Source organism: Drosophila biarmipes, chromosome 3L (genome assembly GCF_025231255.1).
Source record: "Drosophila biarmipes strain raj3 chromosome 3L, RU_DBia_V1.1, whole genome shotgun sequence".
Lineage (NCBI taxonomy): Eukaryota > Metazoa > Arthropoda > Insecta > Diptera > Drosophilidae > Drosophila > Drosophila biarmipes.
In genome coordinates this window covers 21,102,366-21,126,096 of record NC_066613.1, presented here as the reverse complement: position 1 = coordinate 21,126,096, position 23,731 = coordinate 21,102,366, and the positions used below count along the sequence as shown (strand labels likewise).

Below are 23,731 nucleotides of genomic sequence, written 5' to 3'. Positions count from 1 at the left end.
CAGAAGCAAAGTGAAATGGAAAAGTGAGTCGATGTTTAATTTTATTTTAATTTTTTATTGTGATGTCAAAAATGCATCTTTCATATTCTTGGGAAAATCACTGTAACATAGAGGGAAATTTCAAAACATCCTTTAAAGAAGAAATTCGTACACATAATGTTGGATTTTAACTTATCATTTTATTTTTCATACATTTCGTACAATGCCTAACTAGTATTAATATTAATTCGGAAAATATTGGCTTTACCTATTAGAAAAGTACTTAACATACTAATAGCCGACAATATCAATTTCTGTGAAACGTTTCGTATACTCTAGGAAATATGTGTGTATATTTGTGTGACTTCCTACAGCTAATGGTTCCTGAACCTATAGAATTATATAAAATGATTGTATGCATCTTTCATCCTAACTCTAATTAAGGTAGTTCTTTGTTACACGCTACATTATATATTTCTACACATATCGGTCGAGTCTTAAACAAATAAAATTACGATAAGGGCCGTCAAAAAGTTGCCAAAAAACGAATAAGATGGAGTCATTAAGAAGTAAAGTAAAATTAAAACTATTTGGATATATAATCTATTTATTAGCATGTTATAAGCGAGAAGGTAATTCTCTTAAAAATATTTACAAAGCAAAGAAAGGGAAAAATTAGACGAAACTTAATTATCTTACAATCGAGAGATGCATTTTCATGCGTTTTACTATGACCGATATGCCTATGTGCCCAAGACCCTAAAACTCTATGGCTCTGGCAAAGCCTTTATGAATTGACGAATTCTGTGGACTAGTTTCGTGTTGGTACATCATAAGAAGTTGCAGGCTACATTATCGATCGATCGATACTCTTACGTACTCATAGAACAGCTCGCATAAATTCATTTGTGACTATAAAGCAAGTCTGAGACCCTTTCGCAGGTCTACAATAACCAGAAGACTCGGCGCTAGGACTTGTTACTGTTGCAGCTATTGATGTTGTTGTTGTTATACAAGTAGGGTATCAGGTTGGGCTCAATCTCCAGCTGCTGCCTGAGTATCGAGCTCATGACGAACTCCGTGGACACAATGTGGCACTTCGGGTTGCCGTGACGCGTGAGATCGGCGCAGAGATGCATGTCTGTGGGACAGGTCACGATGAAGTAGGAGTCGGGCGCCTGAACGTGTGTCTCCGCCACAGCTGCGCCACTTCTCCGCTTTGCCTCCACTTTGCCCCCAGACGATTCAATCATTCGGATGATTTCCTCGCGTGCTGGGAAAACGTCCGGCGTCACGTAGAAGTATTTTCCCGCAAACAGCGTGGACCGAGTGGGTGCGCACAGAACGGTGTTCAGGTTGAACTGCAGATTCTCGTCCACCGGTATGTGCTGAATGCGGTATGAATCGGTAGGTACAAATTTCCCAGCTTTGGCACTGTCCGCAATCCAGCTGGACTTGAGCACATAGTCTACATGGCAGCAAGCCTGAATCAGTTTGCAGGTACGACTCTCGCGTGTCATGACCAGGTGAGTGGCATCTGCGGGGCTGTCCACCACAATTCCACCCAATATCCTAAAAGACAAAGATAATTTAGTTATTAAATCTACCGAAAATCCTAAAATGTTTGTTATACTTACAGCACTGCCTTTTTAAGCGCTTCGGCATCTGCGACCTGGGAGAAAATAACCTTGGGTGGCTTGGTGGTTGTGGGATATTCCACGCACACAATTTGCTCTGGCAGCTGCTCCTGCTGGAATGAGTTCATCTTCTGACGCTTAAGTTTGTGCTCGTTGCCGTAGGGGTCGGACAGATGACGCTTGACCCGCTCGTGCGCCTCCTGCGTGAGATTAATAGGCGCCTTCCAAGCAGCTATAACAAGAAAAAAACCAATAAGCTTACAATACAACAAGGTTGCAATTAAATTAATACGTACTTAGCAGATGGGCCACCAAATTGCATTCGATGCGGAAGGGAGCGACCAGATTGTACTGCTGGTACTTGGGATTTTCATATTGCGAGAGACCACTAAGGTTGCCGATGCAGACGTCGCTCAGCCAAAGAGCGTTGACCATCGGGATGTTCCACTCCTTGGCCGCATTGAACTTGTTGCCCTCGAGCTGCTTGCACACCACAACCGTGTTCACTTTGGACAGATAGGAGGTGTAGATGGCTCCGCACTCCTCGGCCATCTGCTGCAGCCGGACCACCTCCTCGCCTTCGAATCCCTCAGAGGTGATTATGTAGCGTTCCAACGGCTTGCGATAGCCAAACTGGCTGGGGAAGGGCAAGTGAAGCGGTTGCCACGGAGGCATCAGTTGCCGCTTCAGGCAAATATCACTCAGCCAGTAGGCTGTGACACAGCGCTTGGCATCCCGTAACGCCTGCATCACCACCCCATGCCGCTGAGTTCGACAAATAACGTGGGTCACCCGGGGGCAGTAGACTCGTTCGATGTCGCCACCAAACTGCCTGATCGTATCCAGCCAGATGGGTAGCTCATCGCCGTCTGTTTCGTCGTATTCCACAATGAAGAACGTGCAGCCGACCAGGAAGAGATCAGCCGGCAGCTTTAGGTTCGGATTGTGACCGTAAAACTGCGGCATCGGTATCGGCGGCTGACCGGGACGGGCCTGAATGTACCCATGAGGGGTCCGCTGCACTGGGACACCGACGCCCACACCCACGGCCATCTGTTGCTGCTGTTGCGGCGACTGAGGCGGAGCCACAACTATCTGCTGCTGCACCAGATGCTGCTGCGGTGCCTGCTGCTGTTGCGGCAGGGTAACAACTCGTCGCATTTGCTGTTGCTGGAGCAGTTGCTGCTGCTGCTGTTGTTGTTGCTGCTGCAGGATGAGCAACTCCTGCTGCGTGCGGGGAGGTCCAGGCACCCCGGCAGAAGCGCTGTGCTGCTGACCCATCATTCTAAGGGCACCAGCTGCCGACGGTGGCTCGACGTGCTGCTGCGGTGCCAGTTGCTGTTGCACAACCATTTGTTGTTGCTGCTGCTGTTGTTGTTGTAGTAGCAGCTGTTGTTGCTGTTGCTGAATGGCACCGGTCACCACCACCTGCTGCACTATCTGCTGTTGCTGCGGCTGCTGTTGAGGCTGCCCATCGGCCAGTTGAATTAGTTGCTGCTGCGGTGTCTGGGCTCCATTGTTTCCCAACCGATTGCTCAACATATTGGCCAAGGCCGTCTTGGTTTTCAGGTTCATTTGCTGCGGCGTTTGTTGTGGCTGTCCGTCGGGAGCTGGGTAAAGGGAGCGGGTTAGTACACGAGAAGTAAACATTTTGGGATTCTATCTAATATATTGAACTCACTTGTTGATGTCATGACCAGGGTTTGTGTCATTATGTTGGGATTTCCGGCAAGAACACCACCAGCCCCTGGAGTGGTGGGCGTGCCCGGGGTGGACTGTTGCTGCGGCTGTTGCACAATTGTCTGCTGCTCAATCAGCTGCCCGTTGGGTGCAGTCATCAGCTGCACCGTCTGCTTGCCCAGCTGCTGCGGACCCTGCTGCTGGATGGGAATCTGCTGGACTCGCAACTGTTGGCGCTGCATGAGCATTTGCTGGTTAGGATCATTGGGGTTGAAGGCCTGCTGCTGCGGCGACTGCTGCTGTTGCGGTGCGCCCACTCCCTGCTGTTGCTGAATCGGACTCAGACCAGGGGTTCCGGCGCGTACCACAACCTGTCGCTTGCCTTGCTGCTGCTGCAGCCAGATCACCTGCTGCTGCTGTGTTAATCCGGGCGGCATTTGATGTTGGACAATAATGTGACCGGGCGGAACTGGTCCTGTGGGTCGAGTGGCGACTATGCTGTTCGGTGCCCCGGGTCGCGCCTGGTAGGCAACCTGCTGCCGAAGCATTACCCTTGGTTTATTTTGCGGATTTAACTTGGCAAGGTATTCTGCTCTCTTGTGAGCATCCAGCGACATGAGGTGCGAGTGCGTCTTCTCATCCAACACTATTTTCTGTTGCTGTGGCTGCTGTAATACCAGGTGTTGTTGCTGGCCAACCTGCTGCGGTTGTTGTTGTTGAGGTGGCGGCAGCACTATCTGTTGCTGTTGCTGAGGAGGTTGAGGCTGTTGCTGTGGCTGGCCGGGCCAAGAGGTTTGGGGGCGCAAGCCACGTGGAACAAATTGTTGCTGAGTCTGTGGCTGTGGTGTAGTTTGTCCGCCGGACAAGGGCAACGGCGACTGCATCCCCACGCTGGTTGGTGTTCCGGGAGTGCTGGGCGCAACTTGGCCAGCAGGGCTCTGAAAGAAATGAGGCATAAACATTTGTGGAAATTTAATGAAACAATCAACAACTAAAATTAATTTTAAAAATGTTCATAGGAATACTTTTATAAACAACAAAATTTATGAGTTTTTATTTTCCACTCACTTGGGGCGACCAATGCTGTTGCTGATGGTGTTGCGGAGATTGCTGTTGTTGCTGGAGCAGTAACTGTTGCTGTTGTTGTTGCTGCTGTTGCTGCGGGGGCGGCGTGCGCTGCGGTAGTTGTTGGTGCGTAATAAGCTGCATTATTTGCTGCTGCTGTTGGGGATCGTTGGAAAGCTTTTGTTGCAATATCTGCTGCTGTTGCGGAGCTTGCTGTTGTTGTATAAGGATTTGCTGCTGCTGCTGCCCCACAAGCTGCTGTTGTTGTTGCTGCTGCTGTTGCTGTTGTTTTTGCATCAACTGCTGTTGCTGTAGATACTGCAAGCGCTGCGGATCGCTAAGAATTTGCTGGTTCACAACAATCTGCTGCGGTTGCTGCTGCATTTGCATCCTTTGCTGTTGTTGCTGCTGTGGTATAATCTGTTGCTGTTGCTGCAACATTTGTTGCTGCTGCTGCACAAGTTGCTGTTGCGTCTGATTGACAACGTAAACGTTTTGGCTTTGCGGATTTTGAGCCAGAATTTGCTGTTGCTGCTGCGCGCTGAGCTGATTGAAGTGCTGCTGACTGATAATAAATGTTTTTTGTTGCTGCGGCTGCTGTTGTGGCTGCTGAACACCAAGTATTTGTTGCTGAGATGGATGAGATTAAAAGAAAAATAGTTAACGTTATAGAAATAGAAACAAAAATTAATATAAATAGAAGATTTAAGTAGGCATACTTGTTGAGGTTGTTGCTGCAGTTGCTGTTGCTGTGCAAATTGGCCAATAATCTGTTGCTGCTGTTGTGGAACCTGTTGCTGTTGTTGCACGTTGGTTGGCGGACGTTGAATCGTTTGCTGAATTATTCGCACTTGACCACCAGCTCCAAGGGCGATTTGCTGCTGCTGTGTGAATTGTACTTGTTGCTGTTGCGCGTGCTGCTGCGGAAGTTGCTGCTGTGGAAGTTGTTGCTGAACAAGCTGCTGCTGGGGAATCTGCTGCTGCGGCTGACCCGAGGGAAGCTGCTGCACTTGAGGTAGCTGTTGTTGTTGTTGCTGCTGAGTCTGCTGTTGCACCTGCAACATCTGCTGCTGCTTTTGCAGAGCCAAAGACATATGGCTTTGAATGATTTGTTGTCCTTGGGCTGTGGATGTGTTGATCACGTGTCGCTGGGTGATAACCTGTTGCTGTTGACCAGTCTGAGGTTGTTGCTGTGTGAGCACTTGCTGCTGCTGTTGTTGTTGTTGTTGAATTTGCTAAAACAAAAAAGATATTAATTTTTGTATTTTATGGATTTCATTAATAATGCAGAATTTACCTGAGGGTTTTGTTGTTGTGGCTGCTGCTGCAAGTTCGGCGTGGTAGGTTGTTGTTGCAGTGGAGATTGTCTTGGTGACGGAGTATGCTGCTGTTGTGGTTGCTGCTGCTGCTGTTGCGGTTGCTGTGCAATATTCTGCTGCTGTGGCTGCGGTGCCATTTGTTGTTGCTGTTGCAATTGCTGTTGTTGCTTTAATTGTTGTTGCCTCATTATCAACGAGTCCTGGTTGCTGCTCAATGCAGAACGGCTGAGCACTTGAGCCACCTGAACAGGATCCGTTGGGTCGATGGGCTTCTGTTGCGAGAAGGACTGCTGTGGCTGGGCGGTATGTCCGGGTAAGGCTTGGTGCTGATGCAGCTTGGCCTGCATTGGAGGAGTTTGCGAAATTTGGGGTGACTGTGGAGATATGTGCTGTGGACTCTGTTGCTGTTGCTGCTGTTGTTGCTGGGCCAGTTGTTGTTGCTGCTGCAATTGCATGCGCTGCTGTTGATGGACGGGCTGCTGAAAGGGTTGCATTTGCTGTTGCTGTTGCGGGGACATCATTGGGGGCGGCTGTGGCTGCTGCGGCGAACCCATCATGTGTTGCTGGCGATTCTGTTGCATTTGTTGTTGCTGCTGGCGCAAGTGGTGTTGCTGAGCGCTCTGCGGCGATGGTGGAGGTGGCGGGGTCATCTGTGGAGCCGGTGATTGCAGCTGGCGGGGGGATTGCGGTGGCAACATGTTACTAGTAGCATGGTGCTGTTGCTGCTGCAACGATGGGGAGGGCGTACTTGGTGGCATTACCGGTGAACGGTTTTGCATCATCCTTGGCGACTGTTGTTGCTGCAGATTCTGTTGCTGTTGTTGCTGCTGCATTTGCATCTGCAATTGTTGTTGCTGCTGCATCACTTGTTGTAGCTGCTGCTGAATGTTTCTCTGCTGTTGTTGCTGTTGGGGGGTCAGCGCCTGACCACTTTGAACGATTTGCTGCAGTTGCATTTGATTCTGATTCAATATTTGTTGCTGTCGCATTAGATGTTGGTGTATGATTTGCGGCGAGACGGGTACAGATTGTTGTTGCGGTTGTTGTGGTTGCTGTTGCTGAACAACCTGCTGCTGAATTATCTGCTGCTGTTGCACTATCGTTTGCTGCTGGCCCACTTGTTGCTGGACCACCTGTTGCTGCTGCACTATCTGCTGGTGGTTCTGCGGAGATTGCACGGGCTGTGGCGTTGTGGACGGTGTGCGTGGTGTCTGTCGACCCGTTGGAGTTGTTGGCATTCTGGGTGACTGCTGTTGCTGAATCTGCTGGGGGTGCTGCTGTGGATGTTGTTGTGGGTGCTGCTGCTGTGGAAGTTGCTGGGGGTGCTGCTGAGCAAGTTGCTGGGGGTGCTGCGGTTGCTCCGGTTGCATGAGCTGCTGCTGCTGTTGTTGCTGCTGCTGCAACTGTTGTTGTTGTTGCAGCTGTTGTTGCTGCTGCTGCTGTTGTTGCTGCTGCTGTTGTTGCTGCTGTTGTTGCTGCTGCTGCTGCTGTTGTTGCTGCTGCTGCTGCTGTTGTTGCTGCTGCTGCTGCTGTTGTTGCTGCTGAATCATTTGAATTTGCTGCTGTTGCTGAGACTGCTGCTGCGTGTTCTTCAATTGCCTCTGCTGTATAATGTTTTTGATCTGCTGCTGATTTGGTGGATGCTGCTGCAGATTGGCGGGGATAATCTTCTGCTGTTGAATGATTAACTGCTGCTGATGCTGCGGATGTGGTGTTGGTCCAGATGCTTGGACAACTCCTTGTTGCAACTGGTGGGGCGACTGCTGAGCTGGCTGCTGGGCTTGTGACTGTGGCTGAGGGCGCACGAAGACCACCTGCTGCTGGGCGGGCACGGGCAGTTGTTGCTGCTGGATTTGTTCGGCTGAGGCTTGTAACTGGGACTTGATGCTGGCGATACTCTTGGCAGCGGCGCTGTCCTCGCTAAAGCCGAGGATGTCCGACAGAGTGGATGTAGCTGAGGCAGTGGTCTGCTGCTGAATGATCTGTTGTTGCTGTTGTTGTTGCTGCACCTGCTGTTGCTGCTGCTGCTGCTGTTGTTGTTGTTGTTGCTGTTGTTTTTGCTGCTGCTGTTGTTGTTGTTGCTGCTGTTGCTGCTGCTGTTGTTGCTGCTGCAGCTGCTGTTGGTGTTGCAACTGTTGTTGCTGGATCTGCTGCTGTTGCGAGGCCTGCTGCTTCTGCGTCCTCTGCTTTTCAATGGGCTTCAGTAGTCTCGGATGATACGCCTCCACCGGCATGCAGTTCTTGTACTTGAGGCTGTCCGTCACCCAGTCGGGCGTGACTATGATGATGGCATTCTTGGGCAGCGCCAGCGCCTTGTTGTAGATGCCACCGTTGGCAGCCCCGCATACCAGATGCGTGTTGGTGGCCCCGAAGCTGTGCGTCACAACGGCACCGTGGTAGGTCAGCATGGCGTAGAGCCGCCTCCGATCGCCGGCCACCACATTGGTGATGGCCACACGAATGCCACGCATAAGTCGCAGCTGATTGGGACTCGGATCGAAGGCTTGCGTCGAGGCCTTTCGGCCCAGTTTGGCGCTGTGCACGATCCATTGCTCCGTCACGGGAATTGCACTGTACAGGTCTAGGTTCAAGCTCAACTCCTCCTCGTTGTAGTTGGTGGCGCATATCATATGCGTGATCTGATCCGATAGGAACAGCTTCCTTTGGGCGCCACCGCTTTTGAGAAAGCGCTCGATCTGCAGGGAATGAGTAAAAGTTTTAATTTTATGTTGCAGATAAAAGTTATAATTATTTAAATTTAATGTATACTTAAATTTACTATTTTTTGGCATACTCTCTTAGTTACTTATAATTTATTTATTTCTGTCTCTTATTTAGTGGCTTTTTGCATAAGCTTAAATAATATAATCACCTATACGTACAGTTGCCTTTAATCACAATTTTATTGTAGTCCAAGTGGCGTAATCTTCAATCAATTAAATAAAAAAATAAGGCGACAATATTTAAATCATTAAGATGACAATGATTTTAAGTGGACATAATTCTAACTGGTATCCATGACAATTTAAAACTATTTTAAAGGAAATCTTAATAACATTTAGGGCCTACTACATCTTAAAATGAAATTATTTTGATTAATAATAATAGAACTTTTGATTCTGACCCCATTTAACAGTGGGTATCAAAAAATATACTATCATAACATGAGATCTGAACGATTTTTAAGCTGTGTATGTAGGAAATATATTTTAAAAGTTTTTGCTGGTTTTCTATATGTCTTATCTGACACTGTAAGCATCTAAATCTTAAATATTTCCATTTAAGAGTTTTAAAAACACATATTTTCATTCGCAGTGGAAAACCAAAACAAAATCAGTTGATTTCGCACCAACACAACCTCGAGCACACACACACACGGTCGGCAATTTGCCGGCAACATTATGGCGCGCATTCGACCTGCTGCCCGGGTCACCCTGTCCGCCCGCGCTCCGAGCCACCCTGTGCGGACGGGCACGGACGCACGCACACTCACACACACACACACACATACGCACAATGCAAGTACAGCAACAGCGGAGGATTCGTTTGGCAGATTTACCTCTTCGTCCAGGTTTCCCAGCACAAAGTAGACCACATCCTCGAACAATTTCTCGCTTATCTTAAGGTTCTCCATGGCGCCGCCGTTCGCCTGGCCACTTCCACTTCTCTGGCGGCGCTAATTTCACTTTTGCTTTTGTTATTGCTGCTGCGGCGGCTGCTCGTGGGCATCTACATTTCAGCGTGGTTTCTCGTCTTGGCGCCGGCTTTACCCGCTCGCGCAGTTCGAAAAACGGTAGTCGGTGCGGGGCTTATGGCGAAGTGCATTCCAGATGCATTTGAAAACTGCAAAATTGCACTTAAACTTCAATTTTTCCTTTTTATCACCGCTGTGCCTTTCGTCTAGAGCTGGAACCAAAATCGATGTTTGTTACAAACTATCGATAATTTTAGACTTGGACAGAATCGATGAATGCATGCAACAATCGATTGTTTGGCCAACAATTGGTTGAGAACTTGGGTATGGTTCTGGCTGCGAGCCTTGGCTAAGTCTCACAGTGGGCTAAAATGGTTTTATTTCCCTAAAACACAAATTAGTAAAAAAAAAATAGAATCAGTTTGTATCTTTATAACAACCTTATCTTTTTAATTCGGACACATCTTATAGGTCATGACATTGCAAAAGAGTAGTAGTAAAAGAATAAAACTTACAACTGACCTATTATTCTGGCAATCTTGATCTGTTAGCCGTCAATTTGAACAACAAATTCCCTCATCCGAATGTTTTCAAACTAATTAGGCGCATTGCCACCCAGGCACTTATCACTTAAGTAAACATTTGCCCGGCACATCTTCCGATTCAGTTGTTAGGTTAGCGCCCCAGGAAATCATCACATTTTTAAGTAGTACGTACATACATTTATTTTAGCTCCGCTTGATTTACAAATTGCTTTCAACTCGACAGTTTGGCTTTCGCATTAAAAATGTTTATTTCTGCAAGCAGCAGCGACCTATTTTATTTCGAGAAATCCCTTCAACTGCTTATGATTGGGTGCTCTATGTAATTGAAATGTTTCCCATGCAAAATGGAACACCTTCTTCGGAACTTCTTTAAATTATAAGAAGTTGAGGGAATCCCAGTAATGTACGAGAACCGTGTGTCGGTGTGGCTGGCTCCAAACTTAAATTTATTATGCTCGTAATACTTACAGCTACGTACGATCAGGGTAAGTTATGTTAATGTTACAGAGATAGAGATATATATAACTTTTGCAGATAGGTTTCGCGCTGCTCGGCTCGCCATCATCGCTTCCCCGGCCTGAGAGATGGATCTTGAGATTGGCCAGAGCGTTTGAGGCTGGCGCTTACAGTTTTCGGGGTAACACGGAACGGGTAGCTACATATTCAGTTTAAACTTTTCGCGAAATGCCTGCACAAACCAGCAGCAGCCATCTTAGCATTAGGGTAATCTTTAAAATTAGGCGTACAGAGCATTTGAAGTGGGAGAACGGGGACAGGATGCAGTTGAGGAGGTTGTGGCTACAGTAGATGGTGAGAGGTGAGTGAATTAGCTCGTCGCGGGGAACTTGTTACAGGGTTGGATGATCGAAGTCTTGCGCGCCGGCACGGTTTCGGGCGTGGGAATGGCCTCCCCGGTGGTAACCTTGTTGGCAAAGACCTGCTTGACGCCGCCACCCTTCTGCTTGGCCATCTGGTAGTCTCCCGAGTCGAAGAACTTTTGCTGCGTGGAGGAATTAATAATAATTAATAGTAACATATTAGAGTGCGGCTAGCGAGATGTTTACGTCATCGTTTTGTAAGTGTCTAAGCTAATAAAATTAACACTACTTATTTATTGATTTTTTCAATGTGAGGCTAGGTAATGGTATGGAAACGGACTTATGCGTTCCTAAAACACAAAAGTTTACCCAAAGAATAACAAAAGCTAAAGTTTTTGGAAGTAATACCTTTTGATGCCAAGTTCCTAGTGATCTTTAATCGACTTTCGCTTGAAATACGAGGGTATGGGATGATAGTCTATGACACCATCGATTTAAATGCTTTTAATTGGCTTGGCCTTTGGGTTTTGTTTTGAAGACCTAAACTTACCAACCGTCAACAACATGCTAACTACTGATATAGAACTTTACTTGGTCAAACTCATTAAAAACTATACTTTTACTATGGGTTTTATGACACTAAGTTATCCCCAACACTCACCCCCTTCTGCAGCCTTTTCTGGAGGAAGGCCGAGTGTCCGCCAGGCACGCGCATCCCGCTGGGATACTTGGACTTGAGCTTCTCCTCCTCGATCTTCTCGAGATCCGTGAGGTTGGCCTGCTCGGCGGCCTCGTTGTCCTGGGGCGTGGTGGCCGGGCTGTTGCTGTTTTCCTCCGCTGAGCTCATCGTGGACCGCCTGGTGGGACAAAGGCAAGTCAGAGATTGGATTGGATTGAGATTGGCCGTGGTGCGAAAATGGCGACATGGAAAATGGGAGGTGAGCGGGGGAAAATGGGGAGGAATCACAGGGGCAACGAATTTCGGAGGCGCGCAAAATGCCAAGATAAAATTGCATTTCATCACACACACACGCGAAGCTCGCTCGCACACACACTGACTCACAAATCCAGGGCAGGCGCTCGCACACTTGTTAAATATATGGACGCGAAATATTATAGTAATAATCGGATGTGCAAATATTGTTTTAATTTTTTATATGCACCCATACGCAGGCGATAAGGCCAATGTGTGTGTTGATGCGGATGCCCGTGCCTGCGGGCGTGTGTGTGTGCAAGGCGTAGTTGCTCACCTTTTCCTGTAAAATTTGACGATTAACTGTTGTTTTCCTTCTCCTTTTGTTCTTCACCCTCCTGCTTATGCGCCTCCTTCCCTGGAATCGAATCGGTTTTGCCAATTAGCGGACCTCACTGCTGTTCGCAACGCAACCAATTGCGGGAAATGCTCGCTGTTCGGCTAAATCGGGCTGCTAAGTTGCACGAATTTTATTTGTCGAGTGAGGCTGAAAGTCTCAAGGCAAGGCGATTCAAAAGTAAAATTATATTAACACATTACAGACGCGCTGCTGGGAGATGATAGAGATGGGTGCACTCTCGCGATAGTATCGATAGGTTTTGCGTAACACTATCGGGCTGCCGGTTTCGATGGCAAGCGATAACGCGGAGTGGCCGTTAAGCTTGACTTCGAATAAACAGATTTGGTAAAATAATAAAAAGATCAGATTTTTGGTTGACAGAGATTTCTGTAACACTGAGAATAAAAGACCTTGTATAGCCGACTTTATATCTAAATGTGTACATGGGAACCCAGTAATCACTTGCTCTGAAATTCTGTAAAATTTATTATGGGGTAGGTAAGAATTTTGTCACAACGAATTGGTCATAACGCTGATATTTTTTGTATAGCACCCCGCACGCAAAGAAAAATCCAATTTAATAATCAGTTAGTGGCGTAGTTTAAAAAAGAAATTCCGTTGGTAATCAAGCTCGATACTATCGGTATCGGTGAAATCCCGTAGATAGTGTCATCGCTGGCTTCAAAGGAAAAAGGGCGATATTCCGGCTGATAAGAATTTTGGAGCCTCGCGTGCTGACTGTTGCATGCAACGGAGGTGTTTGAGCAGTGTGTGATACCGATTTTTACTTATTCTGTTTTTTTTCAAAACAAAAATATAACGTAATATATACGTTTAATACCTTTTATAAATATTTGTCTGTTGTTATTGGTTAAATAAACAATCAATTACGGGTAAAGTTACTCCAAGAAAAATGGCCTCCTCCGAGGCCAAGGGTAAAAACCCTTATTCGGAGCTGAGCAACGTTAAAAGGCCGAAATTATCGCCCTTAAATAAAAAGAAAAAACCTACGGATAACAATTTAGTAGAATCGGAAAGCGAAGAAGTTGTGATGAAAGAAGTCATTGACCCTGTAAGTCATCCGAGTCCAACCAGCCAAGTAAGTGGTAAAGCTATAACGGATCCTGCTAGCAAAGAAGAGAAGAGAGAAAGTGGAAATTTGGAAAACAACGGATACTCGTACAGCAGCGCTCACAAGGGACCCTTTGTGGTCTACATAGACAAAATTGGTGAAACCAATGGCGAAAACCGACCTAGAAGAGTTCCTATAAATCCTCTTGAACTAAATGCTGTCCTGCTAAAATTAAATATTAAAGATATAATTTCAGTAAATAAGATTGGTTATGGGCGCTGCAAGGCTGAGTGCAAGTCAGCAACGGCAGCTAATAGCATCCTGTCCTCAAATCTTAAAAGTAATGGTTACGAACCTAAAATTCTTAAGCATTTCATTTTTAAAATGGGTATTATTTTTAATATTCCGACAAAATTTTCCGACTCTGAACTTAAGGAGTACATTTCTTCTCCAGTACCTATTCAAGAAATAATTCGTGTGAAGACTAAGGACCGAGACAATAAAGATATTTTTATTAACACTCCTAGGGTTAAGATTCTTTTTAAAGGTACTCAAATTCCCAACGAGATTGTCTTCCTGTACACCAAAATTAATGTTAGTCCATATGTTCCTTTTAGTCAATGTTTTCGTTGTTTTAGATTTAATCACTTTGCTCAGCATTGTAAACAAACTGAACAAAAATGCAGTAAATGTTCTCTTTCGCATTCAAGAGAACAACAATGTAATCAACTCGTTTGTGCCAACTGCAAACAAAATCACCCAGCCACCTCTCTTGAGTGCCCTGCTCGTAAGAGAGCGTACGCTATCCAGAAATGTATGACTATTGAGAATTTATCACGAAATGAAACGAAGATTAGGTACCCCTCTCTCTTCCAAATTTTAGATGAAGTCGACACCAACGACTTAACCCACTTCCCCCAGCCAACATGGCAAAGAAAATCTGCCAATCCAGTGTTACAAAATAATACCAAAATAGCTACCCAACAAATATTTGCACAAAACCCTTTTAATAAGGTTGTTAAGAACTCTCTTAACAAGAAAAACGAAGATAAAAATTCACGCGACACTATGATCAGCTGGAAAGCTGCTCTTTATGAACATGAGTACACTCCAAACGAAAAGTTTTCTCTCATTCATTCTAATCCACCTAGTTCCTCACCCTCTAGTCAACCTTTTTTAGACAATCCAGCTCTTGAAGCTGCGGAGAATAGCTTAAATCAATTAGCTTCTGAAATATCCTCATTTCTAGTCAACGAAACAACCAATTTAGTACCTGAATCAAGAAACTTTTTAGAGAATTTAAGAAACAGAATAGCACTTACAAACTCAAAAATTGATTTGTTCAAAATTAATCAACTTGTTTAATTTTGAATAATAACTTTTTTATTTATTTATTTATCTATTTACTTATTTTTCTGATTTTTTTTTTTTTTTTTTTTTTTTTTTTCTGTTAAATTAATTGTTTTTTATTTATTCGTTTTTCTTTTCTCTTTCATTTGTCTATCTGTTTTCATTTGAAAATAAAACATAAAGTTATATTATTTAAATGACAATAAAAATCCTACAGTATAATATTCAGAGCTTAACTGCTAATAATAACAAACAATTACTAGAATTATTCTTAGTAAACAATAACATAGACATAGCAATTTTATCAGAGATATGGATTTCCAATAATTCCATGTGTAGCTTGGCAAATTATAATTTTGTATGTAAGCCGCGTAACGATGGTTATGGAGGCGTTGGAATTTACTTAAAAAAACACATACGCTTTAAACAAATCAACTGTGATATTAGCTTAGAAGTCATTGGTATCCGTACAATTAACCTAAGAAATAATATTAATATTTTCAGTGTCTATGCTGCTCCCAGCACAGACATTAATTCTTTTCAACAAGGCTGCGATGATCTATTTACTATTGCTGCTCAATCGAGTGGTCTAACTGTCATAGGTGGTGACTTCAATGCCAAATCCAGCATTTGGGGTAATAATACTCAAGATGTCAGAGGCGGTATTTTAGAAAATTCCCTCTTACACTCCGGTTTCTTTTGCCTTAACAACGGCTCTCCAACTTACTCCCATAACCCATCCTATACTTCAACACTCGATCTCACTTTCATTAATAGTAGCAATCTTTGTTCTAACTGGTCCTCAATAAATTCTAAAATATCAAATAGCAATCATTTCCCAATCTTAATTGAAATAGACCAAATTTCTGCTTCGACTAATATTATTAAATTTAACCATAATAAAATAATCAAAGACTTTTCCAAAATTCAAATTACAACGTTAGATAGCATTTCCAACTTATCCCAAACAATACACTGTAATAATTCAATTAAAATAAATACAAACAATAGATATGTTCCAAAAAAGTATTGGGACGAGGTATGTGAAAAATTGTTTAGATTAAGAAACGCGTGCAGACAAAAATATTTTAAATCCAAACTACAATCTGATGCTATTGCCTATATTAACAGTAATAAAAAACTTAACAACTATTATTATAAAATGAGAAAAGAAAACCTCAATAAGCTAGCAGAAGACATTTCTAACCCCTCTTCTCTGAAAGATATGTGGAACAAAATCAAAAATCTTAAACTTTTTAAACAAATTAAACCGTCAAACAGTGCAATATCTGACTCAGAACATAGAGATTTTCTCAATCAAATAGCCACAGCTCCCAACACTGCGATGTGTCCTGACGTATCTTTTTCTCCTGATCTGCTTTATAGATATACCAACTCTAATTTCTCAGCGCGTGAACTTCTTGACTTCCTTAACTCTCGTAACCCAGACTCGGCTAAGGGTCTTGACAACATTTCATACAGAATGCTTCTATCTCTACCCTTAAGTCAAATAGAAAAACTGGTATCCCTGCTAAACATTACTTTAGACAATGGGTTTATTCCAGATCAGTGGCGGAAAATAAGGGTTATACCTGTTCCCAAAAAAAATCTAGACTCTTCAATTATTACCAACAACAGACCTATCTGCCTTCTAAGTGTGACTTTTAAGTGCTTAGAAGGTTTGATTAAATTGCGGATGGAAGAGTACATTAATAAAAATAAAATTCTGCCACCAAGATCCTATGCGTTCAGAAAAAACCATTCTACTGCCCAATGCATCAACGATGTAATAAATAACATAGCCAACCTAAAAGCTCGTGGTTTCCACGTTACCGCAGCGGTTTTAGACTTAAGTAAAGCCTTTGATGCCGTCAATATCCCTATTCTGGGTAGCAAATTAGTTAGTTTGGGTTTCGACCACAATCATATTTATTTCATTATAAACTTCCTTAGTAAAAGAGTTCTCACTATGGGTACTGCAGAGATAACTGTAAACAAAGGAGTTAGTCAAGGTAGTTGTCTGAGTCCAATCCTCTTTAATTTATATACAGCTGAGCTTCACAGCTTAAGTAATGACCATGACAGTATTCTGTTCCAGTACGCTGACGACTTCTTTCTAGTCTGTTATGACAAAGTCTTTTCGATGGCTGAAGAGAAATTAGAACAAAAAGTAAATAGGTTTATGGAACTGTGCAATATTAATAATCTTACTTTTAATCCAGACAAATCAGCCACCATTCATTTTAATCTAAGAAAAAAACCTTTAAGTATCTTGTGCAATAATATTATTTTAAAAAATGTAAATAGTATAAATTATTTAGGTAGAGTCATAAGTTCAAACAACTCGTCTGTTCAGCATGTAAATAAAACGATCTCTAAATCGAATCAAACGAATATGTTTATTCAAATGCTCAGTGGTTGCCGCTTCGGAGTACATCCAAGCAAGTCACTACTCTTTTATAAAGCATTTATTAGAACTAGATATGAATACGCCTGCTCCTCTTTTTCAAACATATCAAAATCAGTACAAAACAATATAAATAAGCATGCTAATTTCCACCTTAGAAAGGCCTTAGGACTTATTAAATCGACTCCAATTAATATTATTTATAATCTTGCAGCTGAACTTCCTCCAGCTTATAGGATTAAATTCGCTACAGCGAAGGAGTTGGCCAAAACGTTCGCTCATGGACTACCATCTGCGTCGCTTCTGTCAAACTCCTTTGTAGCCAAAAATACTAGTTACAGTAGAATTTATGCTGAATTTAAAAATATCCTGGATAGTATTGCTCCTATTTGTCCTTACTCTCTGTCCACACGCAAGATTTCAGTTGACACAAATTTCTTTAAAGGTACTTGTACAAATAAAAAAATGGCAAACGAGACTATAATTCTCTCTTTATTTAAAGAAAAAATAAGAAGTTTAACCTCAAAAAATATGGAAATCATCTTCACGGATGGTTCTGTGTCGGAAAATTTTACAGGAGGTGCCTTTGTCCACTTAAATTCCAATTCGATAAAAAGTTTCTACACCGACAAAAAACTATCGTCGCTGACTGCTGAACTCACAGCCCTAGAAAAAGCCATTGACTTCGGTATTTCAAAAAAGTTCTCCAAAATAGCAATTTTAACTGACAGTCTTGGTGCCATCCAGACAATAAAGAACACGAACTCCAAAAACTGCATCTCTCAATGCATTCTGAAAAAAGTCATAAACAACCCAACCCTGCTATCCATAGAATTTCACCACATTCCAAGCCATTCCAATATTTGGGAAAACGATCTCGCAGATACAGCGGCTAAAAATGCTAAAATTAACGGCTCTTTCGCACCCGTCAGATGGACCCTTAAGGACGCAATCAATCATATGTTCGCGCAAATAAAACAAGACTGGGAGCGTGAATACAGTCTGTTCTCATTAGAGCGTAACAAGGGTTACTCTCTCCTCTCACCATATACCACTTCCAAGCCTTGGTTTAAAAACAAAGAACACCTATTCAACCGTATAGAAACGAAGACTCTAAACAGAATCTTAAGCGGACATGCTTTTGACAAATACACACTTTCCAAAATGAAAGTCTACGATAACGCCCTATGCGATTCGTGTAACGTTAATGAAGACATTTCGCATATTTTGTTAAATTGCTCAAAATATACACCAACAAGACAAAATTATCCAACACTACTTAAATATAACGATATCTATCGTTTACTTGGAAATGAACCAATTGAAAATTGGACATCGATTACCAGTTTCATTCGAGCTGCTAATATTAATATCTAATACAACACACTCCACACTGCTCATTTAACACACTATAACACCATCCACGCTTATACCAACTCACAAAATCTCAAAATTAAAATTTCTCACACATATTGATAACATTTTCATCGCTTATCGTTCATCGTCATCGCTCATCGTTCATTGTCATCATAACATCACCAGAAACTACTGCACGATATTTACATAGCTGTCCATTAAATTTTGTTTTTCTTGAAATTTAATTTCATACATTGGCAGTGGCGTTAACCCGTTCCAACGGGGCGGCCAAATAATTCTTCCCTCTTCACGGAAGGAAGTAACTTAATATTTAAAAAAAAAAAAGAATTTTGGAGTAGCCGAGCAGCAGAAAGTCAGATAAAATTGCTGGGAACCGACGATTGGGGAACGGCAACCTAAGGAGGAGCTATCACTCAAGCCACGCCCACAATGACCGCCCTGCGATACATGGGATGGGTCACCGGCTGCTCGGTCCTCACAGCCTTCGTTTCCATCATTTGGCAGGCGTTTCTCTCGCTGCAAACGCTCAATAGGACCACTGTCCTATTAAGTGGTCTCCTGGCCATCGAGGGGTGAGACCTGTGCAATACCTTATGTATATATCTATACAGCTATTTATGATTTTGTAGGTCTCTGAAGCGACCTGCCTTGGAACCGGCGCCGAAAGTGGCCATCGGATACGGAGCCTGCACGGATCTGCAGATAAATGCCACCGAGTTTCTGGAGCGCTACTACAGCCGTCGCATTCCGGCAGCCACTACAGGATCTCGCGAGATCGTCAACAACGAGGACGAGCTGCTGCAATCCTTTGCCTATTACTTTCAGAACGGAGCTGCAGCGGAGTAAGTGCCTCAAAACTCCCATTTAAAAATAATTTTCAATCGAACCCCTTATTAATTTACTTGAAACTAAATCCTTAACCTTTTATTCAGTGATCAAATTTGCAAAAAGTCTATAAGACTCCTTTTAATATAACAATCTTTCCCTTACCTTTCCCCAGACGCGTGATGGCAAACACAACTCTCTTCAAACAACTTGTGAGCTACGCCAAGGTAATGGATAAGAACCGGATCCAGTGGTACATGGGTGGAAATGCTCCGCTGATGGCCGTGCGCTTCTTCATGGAGGGCGCAGAAGTTCTATTAGGAGCACATATGTCCAAGAAGTACTAACCCATCTTTAAACTTTATGCCTCCGAACTCATTCCAAAATCTTATCCAGATTGCGACCCCTGCTGCCGAAGGAGATTCGTCTGGCTGGCGACGAGATCCCAAACGATGATATTCATCTTATTCTGGAGTACAAGGCTGGCGACACCTGGGGTCCGTACGTGGCGCCCCGGGCCAATCGATACATTCTGCACAACGACCGGAATAATCCGCATCTGAGGGCCGTGGAGCAACTAACGGATGCTCTAAAGATCTATCAGCCACAACTGCTGGTTGTCAGTGGACTGCAGATGATGGACATGTTTACCTTCAATCCGGGAGAGCGCGAGGCGCGTCTGTTGCAAGTGAAAAGACAACTAACTAGTCAGCCCTCCGATACGCTGAATCACTTTGAGATGGCTTCCTACGTGGAGTTGCAGCTACTGCAGCAGCTACAACAATTTGTGCTGCCCTACGTTGACTCTCTGGGGATGAACGAACAGGAGCTGTCCAACCTGCAGCAGGTGCTTGCATACGGACGGACTACCTTGGCCACCGACTGGAATCCCCGCATTGCCCACACCCTTGACCAGATGCGGCAGGTCTTCATCAGTCTGCTCGAGGATTACGGCGACCGAAGCGGAAATGATCCCAGGCGGCGTCGTATTTCGCGGATCCACGTGCACACTTTGGCCTACCAGGCTATCCTCACCACAGCGGACTCCAAGTGGAAGAACACCCGGGCTGCGGCGGCCAAGGCGGCTCTCACTGCTCACCGATACGTCTGCAAGTCCCAGTTTGTGAGTTCTGCTTCCTGATTTTATTTAGCGCTGCATTCAAATTACTTATCATTTGGCAGGTCAATCCGGAGGCAGTGCTGCAGGTTCTGGACGATAGTTTCGCCACCTCGGCGCAGACGAATGCTCCTCGGATGCGGATCGGTGCAGCCAGTCCCGTGCCCTGCTGGCGGGAGTACATCGAGTACGGTCGCAAGCAGCAACGCCTTGAAGTGGAGATTTGCGTGGCCCCGGTGCTGGTGTGCCGCGAGGCAAGAAAAACAGCTGGAGCTGGCGACAACATCTCCGCCTCCGGATTGGCGGCACAGTTGTAGGATCGACGATGGCGATAGAACCGGCAAGACTGCATAGTACTTTACTAGAAACCTGCAATCCAAGACTCGAATAGAAGGCCAGGTCGTAACCCCGAAGCATTCCCCCGCTGGATGGACATGGACTCGGCATGTTTAGCACCTTAGTGACCTTAGAAACGCGTTACCTTCACACAAATCTGACGAAAATGCTCAAGCGAAAGCAGCAAGCAAACAACGACTCCCATGAGACCACATATCCGGATGAGTTTTAGGCACAGTGCAGACCTTTGCTCCTGTCCTCTCATCATCAACGTAAATTCCTTGTGTTCAAAATTATCCCTAATGCAACAGCATCGATGTTCGGAAACGAAAGACACCTAGTCCTAAGTTTTGTTAGTCATTAATTGTATGTTTTGACATATTTGAGCCATTCCTAATTACAATTTGTTTTGCGCACTTGGTTTCAAACTTAAATAATGTGGCAACGAATTAAGCAGGCGTTTGCGTACTGTAAGATAATTGTGAACCTGTATACCCAATCTTTACTTTGTACTCCTACCTTAGACATTCTCATTGGGATCAAAACTGATGTGATAATTAGAATTTAAAATTTGTGTTGTCCCCATAAATGTGTTGAAACACCTTATTTTTACATGTACCATTGTAAACTCCTAATATCTATTCTAATTTATAGTTTTAACCAATCCCATTTACTCAACATTTCACGCATATGCAGTGTGTTTCCAGAATATACTTTTGTATTTTGATACCCTTTTTAGTTCAGCACACAAACTGCCTTTTCCACAACTGTCTTACATCTGCGAAACGCACTGTTTAAACACAGATTTACACATATATTTTTCTACACTTAAGCAAACGCATATAAAACCGGCAGATGTAGAATAAATTCCTGTTAAAAGCTTCAAATTGAATTGTACAATGCTCAAGCTGGGAGTCGCGGTCCCCACTCGTTGGTCCCTCAGATGCCGTGGCCTGGGATTGGCTGGGATCAGAGGCGAGGCCAGACTCGCTGCGGGCAAGGAGAAGGCCAGGGGTCTGCAGCAGGAGCAGGAAGACATGCAGCCGGAGGCAGAGGCCACTGAAGATTCTGCAAGGAGGCCGCGGAACGAGAGCGTGCTGATCAATCACGCCATTCACGAGATAAAACACAGACCCCTGGAGGTACCCACAGTAATAGGCGATGATCCAGTTTACACCATGGATAAGCAGCAGGTCTCTTGTCCGCATCACCTTAAGACCAAGCTGGCCCATGTGTTCTACGCCAATCGCAAGCAGATCGAGACGGCCATCAGGTCGGCTCTTTCGACACAGGGAACTTGGAGCCTGGTACCCATCGCAGAACGTCTGGCCATTTGGCGACGGGCGGCGGATATTATCGAGGAGGATCAGTTGCGGTTGCGGGTGTTCCTGATGCTGACCCTCAGCAAAACCTCCGATGATGCCACGCGGGACATAAGGAGACTGCTCAGCTCGCTTAGAGCCAACGCTGATTACCTGGAGCACCTGTCCGAACTGCGCTTCGAGATCCAGGGCGACATGAATGTCTTTCCCAGCTTTCACCTGCGTCCCATGGATGGCTTTGTGGCCGCCTTGGCGCCATTTGAATCTGTGGCCCTGTCCACCAGCTTGGCCCTCTGTCCCGCTCTCATGGGCAATACGGTGCTGTGGAATCCCTCGTTGGAGGTGGCCCCGGCCAGTTTTCTCATCCATCGGGCCTTCCAGGAGGCGGGCTTGCCCAGCGGTGTGGTGAACTTTGTGCCGGCCAACGAGCGTCTGTTTCTGGACACCATCACGGATGCCGTCCACTTTGCCGGTCTGAATACGCAGGGTAGTGCCGCTGGCTACAGGCATGTGCACAAGCTGGTGAGCGATCGGATGGAGCGATACATCTGCTTTCCTCGGCTGGTGGCCGAGTGTCCGGGTCAGAACTTTCATTTTGTCCATGCCAGCGCCAAGGTGGAATCCGTGGTGACGTCTACTATCCAGGCGGCTTTCGGATTCGCCGGTCAGTACGCCAACTCGCTGTCCAGGATGTATGTGCCCTCGTCCATGTGGCCGCGACTCCGTGAAGAGCTCCTGGAGGCCACAAAGCAGCTGAACGTTGGAGATCCCGTCCTCCCGGAAACGGATATGGGGGCAATGGTCAATATAGAGGGATTTCACCGTATGCAGGGACTGGTGGAGCGCACCAAGAGCATGGAGGTGTTGTGCGGAGGCAGCTGTGACGACAGCATTGGTAGGTTTGTCCAGCCAACGATTGTCCGGGTGGTGGATCCGCTGGATCCCCTGCTCTGTGAACCCTGCTGCGGACCCTTTTTGCCAGTGTTCGTCTACGCGGACGACTCCTTTGGGGAGGCTCTCAAGCTGGCTGCCAACCAGTCCAGGTACGCGCTCTCCGGCTCCGTCTTCGCCAGCCGCGACGAGGTGATCCTGCACTGCCTCAACCAGCTGCGCATGTCCGCCAGCAATCTCTACGTGAACGAGCGTTGTACTGGCAGCCACTACGGGCTGACTCCGTTTGGTGGCAATAGGCTTTCCGGGACGAACGATAAATCCGGATCTGCCTACTTCCTTATGCGCTGGAGCTCGCCGCTGCTGATCGAGGAGACCGTGGAGGGGCCACTCCCGTCGCAGGGATCCCATAAGTTTCCCTAAATCTGTTAAGGGAAGAAGTACAATAAATGTATGTTTCTTGTGGTATGAAGTTTGGCTATTACAACGAGGTAGCTGGTGAATAAATAAATAATAAATCGTTTGCCTGTTTTTTTTTTAATTTTTCTTCAACAAAAAGGATTTAGATTTAGTATAGGAATTTTGGTTTTTTAAGAAAAAAGTACTCAAAACATAATTTTTTTTGAATTTTTAAGGAAGAAACTTACTGGTCAACGTCCGTTGGATAAATAATTTGTTTTGAAATTATATAAGGAACACATACAAAATAAGATAAAACTAAAATTCGTTTAAGAAAAAGCAGTTTTTAACTTTTTTTTTTTGCTTTAAATGTTAATAAAAAGTATAAAACGTTTAACTTTTCTGCAAGCGGGCAAATTTTATTTCGTTGCAAAGTGCGTTGATTGTCAATATCCGGGAGACTATAAACGTAATTTGAATATTTTAAAAAGTAATTATAAACAGGATAAATGTAACCGACATTTTTAAGTGTGACCCTAGCAAAGACTCAATTGGAATTGGAATATCGATAAAAGCTTTGGGCTA

The 23,731-nt window shown here is 44.7% G+C and overlaps 4 protein-coding genes across 4 annotated transcripts; 2 read left to right on the top strand and 2 right to left on the bottom strand.

The window, feature by feature from the left end:
• Window positions 1-159: 159 nt before the first annotated feature.
• LOC108035277 (PAX-interacting protein 1) lies at window positions 160-9,593 on the bottom strand. The gene is made up of 8 exons (XM_044094869.2): window positions 9,240-9,593; window positions 5,659-8,376; window positions 5,081-5,596; window positions 4,365-4,991; window positions 3,298-4,234; window positions 1,913-3,226; window positions 1,617-1,848; window positions 160-1,551 (listed from the first exon to the last, which is right to left on the bottom strand). The coding sequence occupies exons 1-8, from the start codon at window positions 9,312-9,314 to the stop codon at window positions 948-950; spliced, it is 7,023 nt and encodes a 2,340-aa protein (XP_043950804.1). The 5' UTR covers window positions 9,315-9,593; the 3' UTR covers window positions 160-947.
• A 743-nt stretch (window positions 9,594-10,336) lies between these two features.
• LOC108035644 (alpha-endosulfine) lies at window positions 10,337-12,310 on the bottom strand. Its single transcript, XM_017111349.3, has 3 exons — window positions 11,988-12,310; window positions 11,399-11,594; window positions 10,337-10,919 (listed from the first exon to the last, which is right to left on the bottom strand). Exons 2-3 carry the CDS (start codon window positions 11,582-11,584, stop codon window positions 10,746-10,748), a joined length of 360 nt encoding a protein of 119 aa, XP_016966838.1. The 5' UTR covers window positions 11,585-11,594; window positions 11,988-12,310; the 3' UTR covers window positions 10,337-10,745.
• Window positions 12,311-12,763: 453 nt separating this feature from the next.
• On the top strand, window positions 12,764-20,950 carry LOC108035401 (ADP-dependent glucokinase). The gene is made up of 6 exons (XM_017111020.3): window positions 12,764-12,943; window positions 18,497-18,828; window positions 18,886-19,098; window positions 19,257-19,421; window positions 19,478-20,204; window positions 20,264-20,950. The coding sequence occupies exons 2-6, from the start codon at window positions 18,686-18,688 to the stop codon at window positions 20,513-20,515; spliced, it is 1,500 nt and encodes a 499-aa protein (XP_016966509.1). The 5' UTR covers window positions 12,764-12,943; window positions 18,497-18,685; the 3' UTR covers window positions 20,516-20,950.
• A 139-nt stretch (window positions 20,951-21,089) lies between these two features.
• On the top strand, window positions 21,090-23,270 carry LOC108035400 (delta-1-pyrroline-5-carboxylate dehydrogenase, mitochondrial). The gene has a single exon (XM_017111019.3). The coding sequence runs from the start codon at window positions 21,434-21,436 to the stop codon at window positions 23,168-23,170; it is 1,737 nt and encodes a 578-aa protein (XP_016966508.1). The 5' UTR covers window positions 21,090-21,433; the 3' UTR covers window positions 23,171-23,270.
• The last annotated feature ends 461 nt before the right edge of the window (window positions 23,271-23,731 follow it).

What these genes read in the sequence shown, in the direction of transcription:
- LOC108035277 (XM_044094869.2), bottom strand. Translation starts at nt 9,314, where the DNA reads ATGGAGAACCTTAAGATAAGCGAGAAATTGTTCGAGGATGTGGTCTAC. An exon ending in CCTGGTCATGACATCAACAA is followed by an intron (nt 3,227 to 3,297) that starts GTGAGTTCAATA and finishes CCCTTTACCCAG; the next exon opens with CTCCCGACGGACAGCCACAA. An exon ending in GCGCTTAAAAAGGCAGTGCT is followed by an intron (nt 1,552 to 1,616) that starts GTAAGTATAACA and finishes TTTGTCTTTTAG; the next exon opens with GATATTGGGTGGAATTGTGG.
- LOC108035400 (XM_017111019.3), top strand. Translation starts at nt 21,434, where the DNA reads ATGCTCAAGCTGGGAGTCGCGGTCCCCACTCGTTGGTCCCTCAGATGC.
- LOC108035644 (XM_017111349.3), bottom strand. Translation starts at nt 11,584, where the DNA reads ATGAGCTCAGCGGAGGAAAACAGCAACAGCCCGGCCACCACGCCCCAG. An exon ending in AGAAAAGGCTGCAGAAGGGG is followed by an intron (nt 10,920 to 11,398) that starts GTGAGTGTTGGG and finishes TCCTCCACGCAG; the next exon opens with CAAAAGTTCTTCGACTCGGG.
- LOC108035401 (XM_017111020.3), top strand. Translation starts at nt 18,686, where the DNA reads ATGACCGCCCTGCGATACATGGGATGGGTCACCGGCTGCTCGGTCCTC. An exon ending in CAGAACGGAGCTGCAGCGGA is followed by an intron (nt 19,099 to 19,256) that starts GTAAGTGCCTCA and finishes ACCTTTCCCCAG; the next exon opens with ACGCGTGATGGCAAACACAA. An exon ending in GGAGCACATATGTCCAAGAA is followed by an intron (nt 19,422 to 19,477) that starts GTACTAACCCAT and finishes AATCTTATCCAG; the next exon opens with ATTGCGACCCCTGCTGCCGA.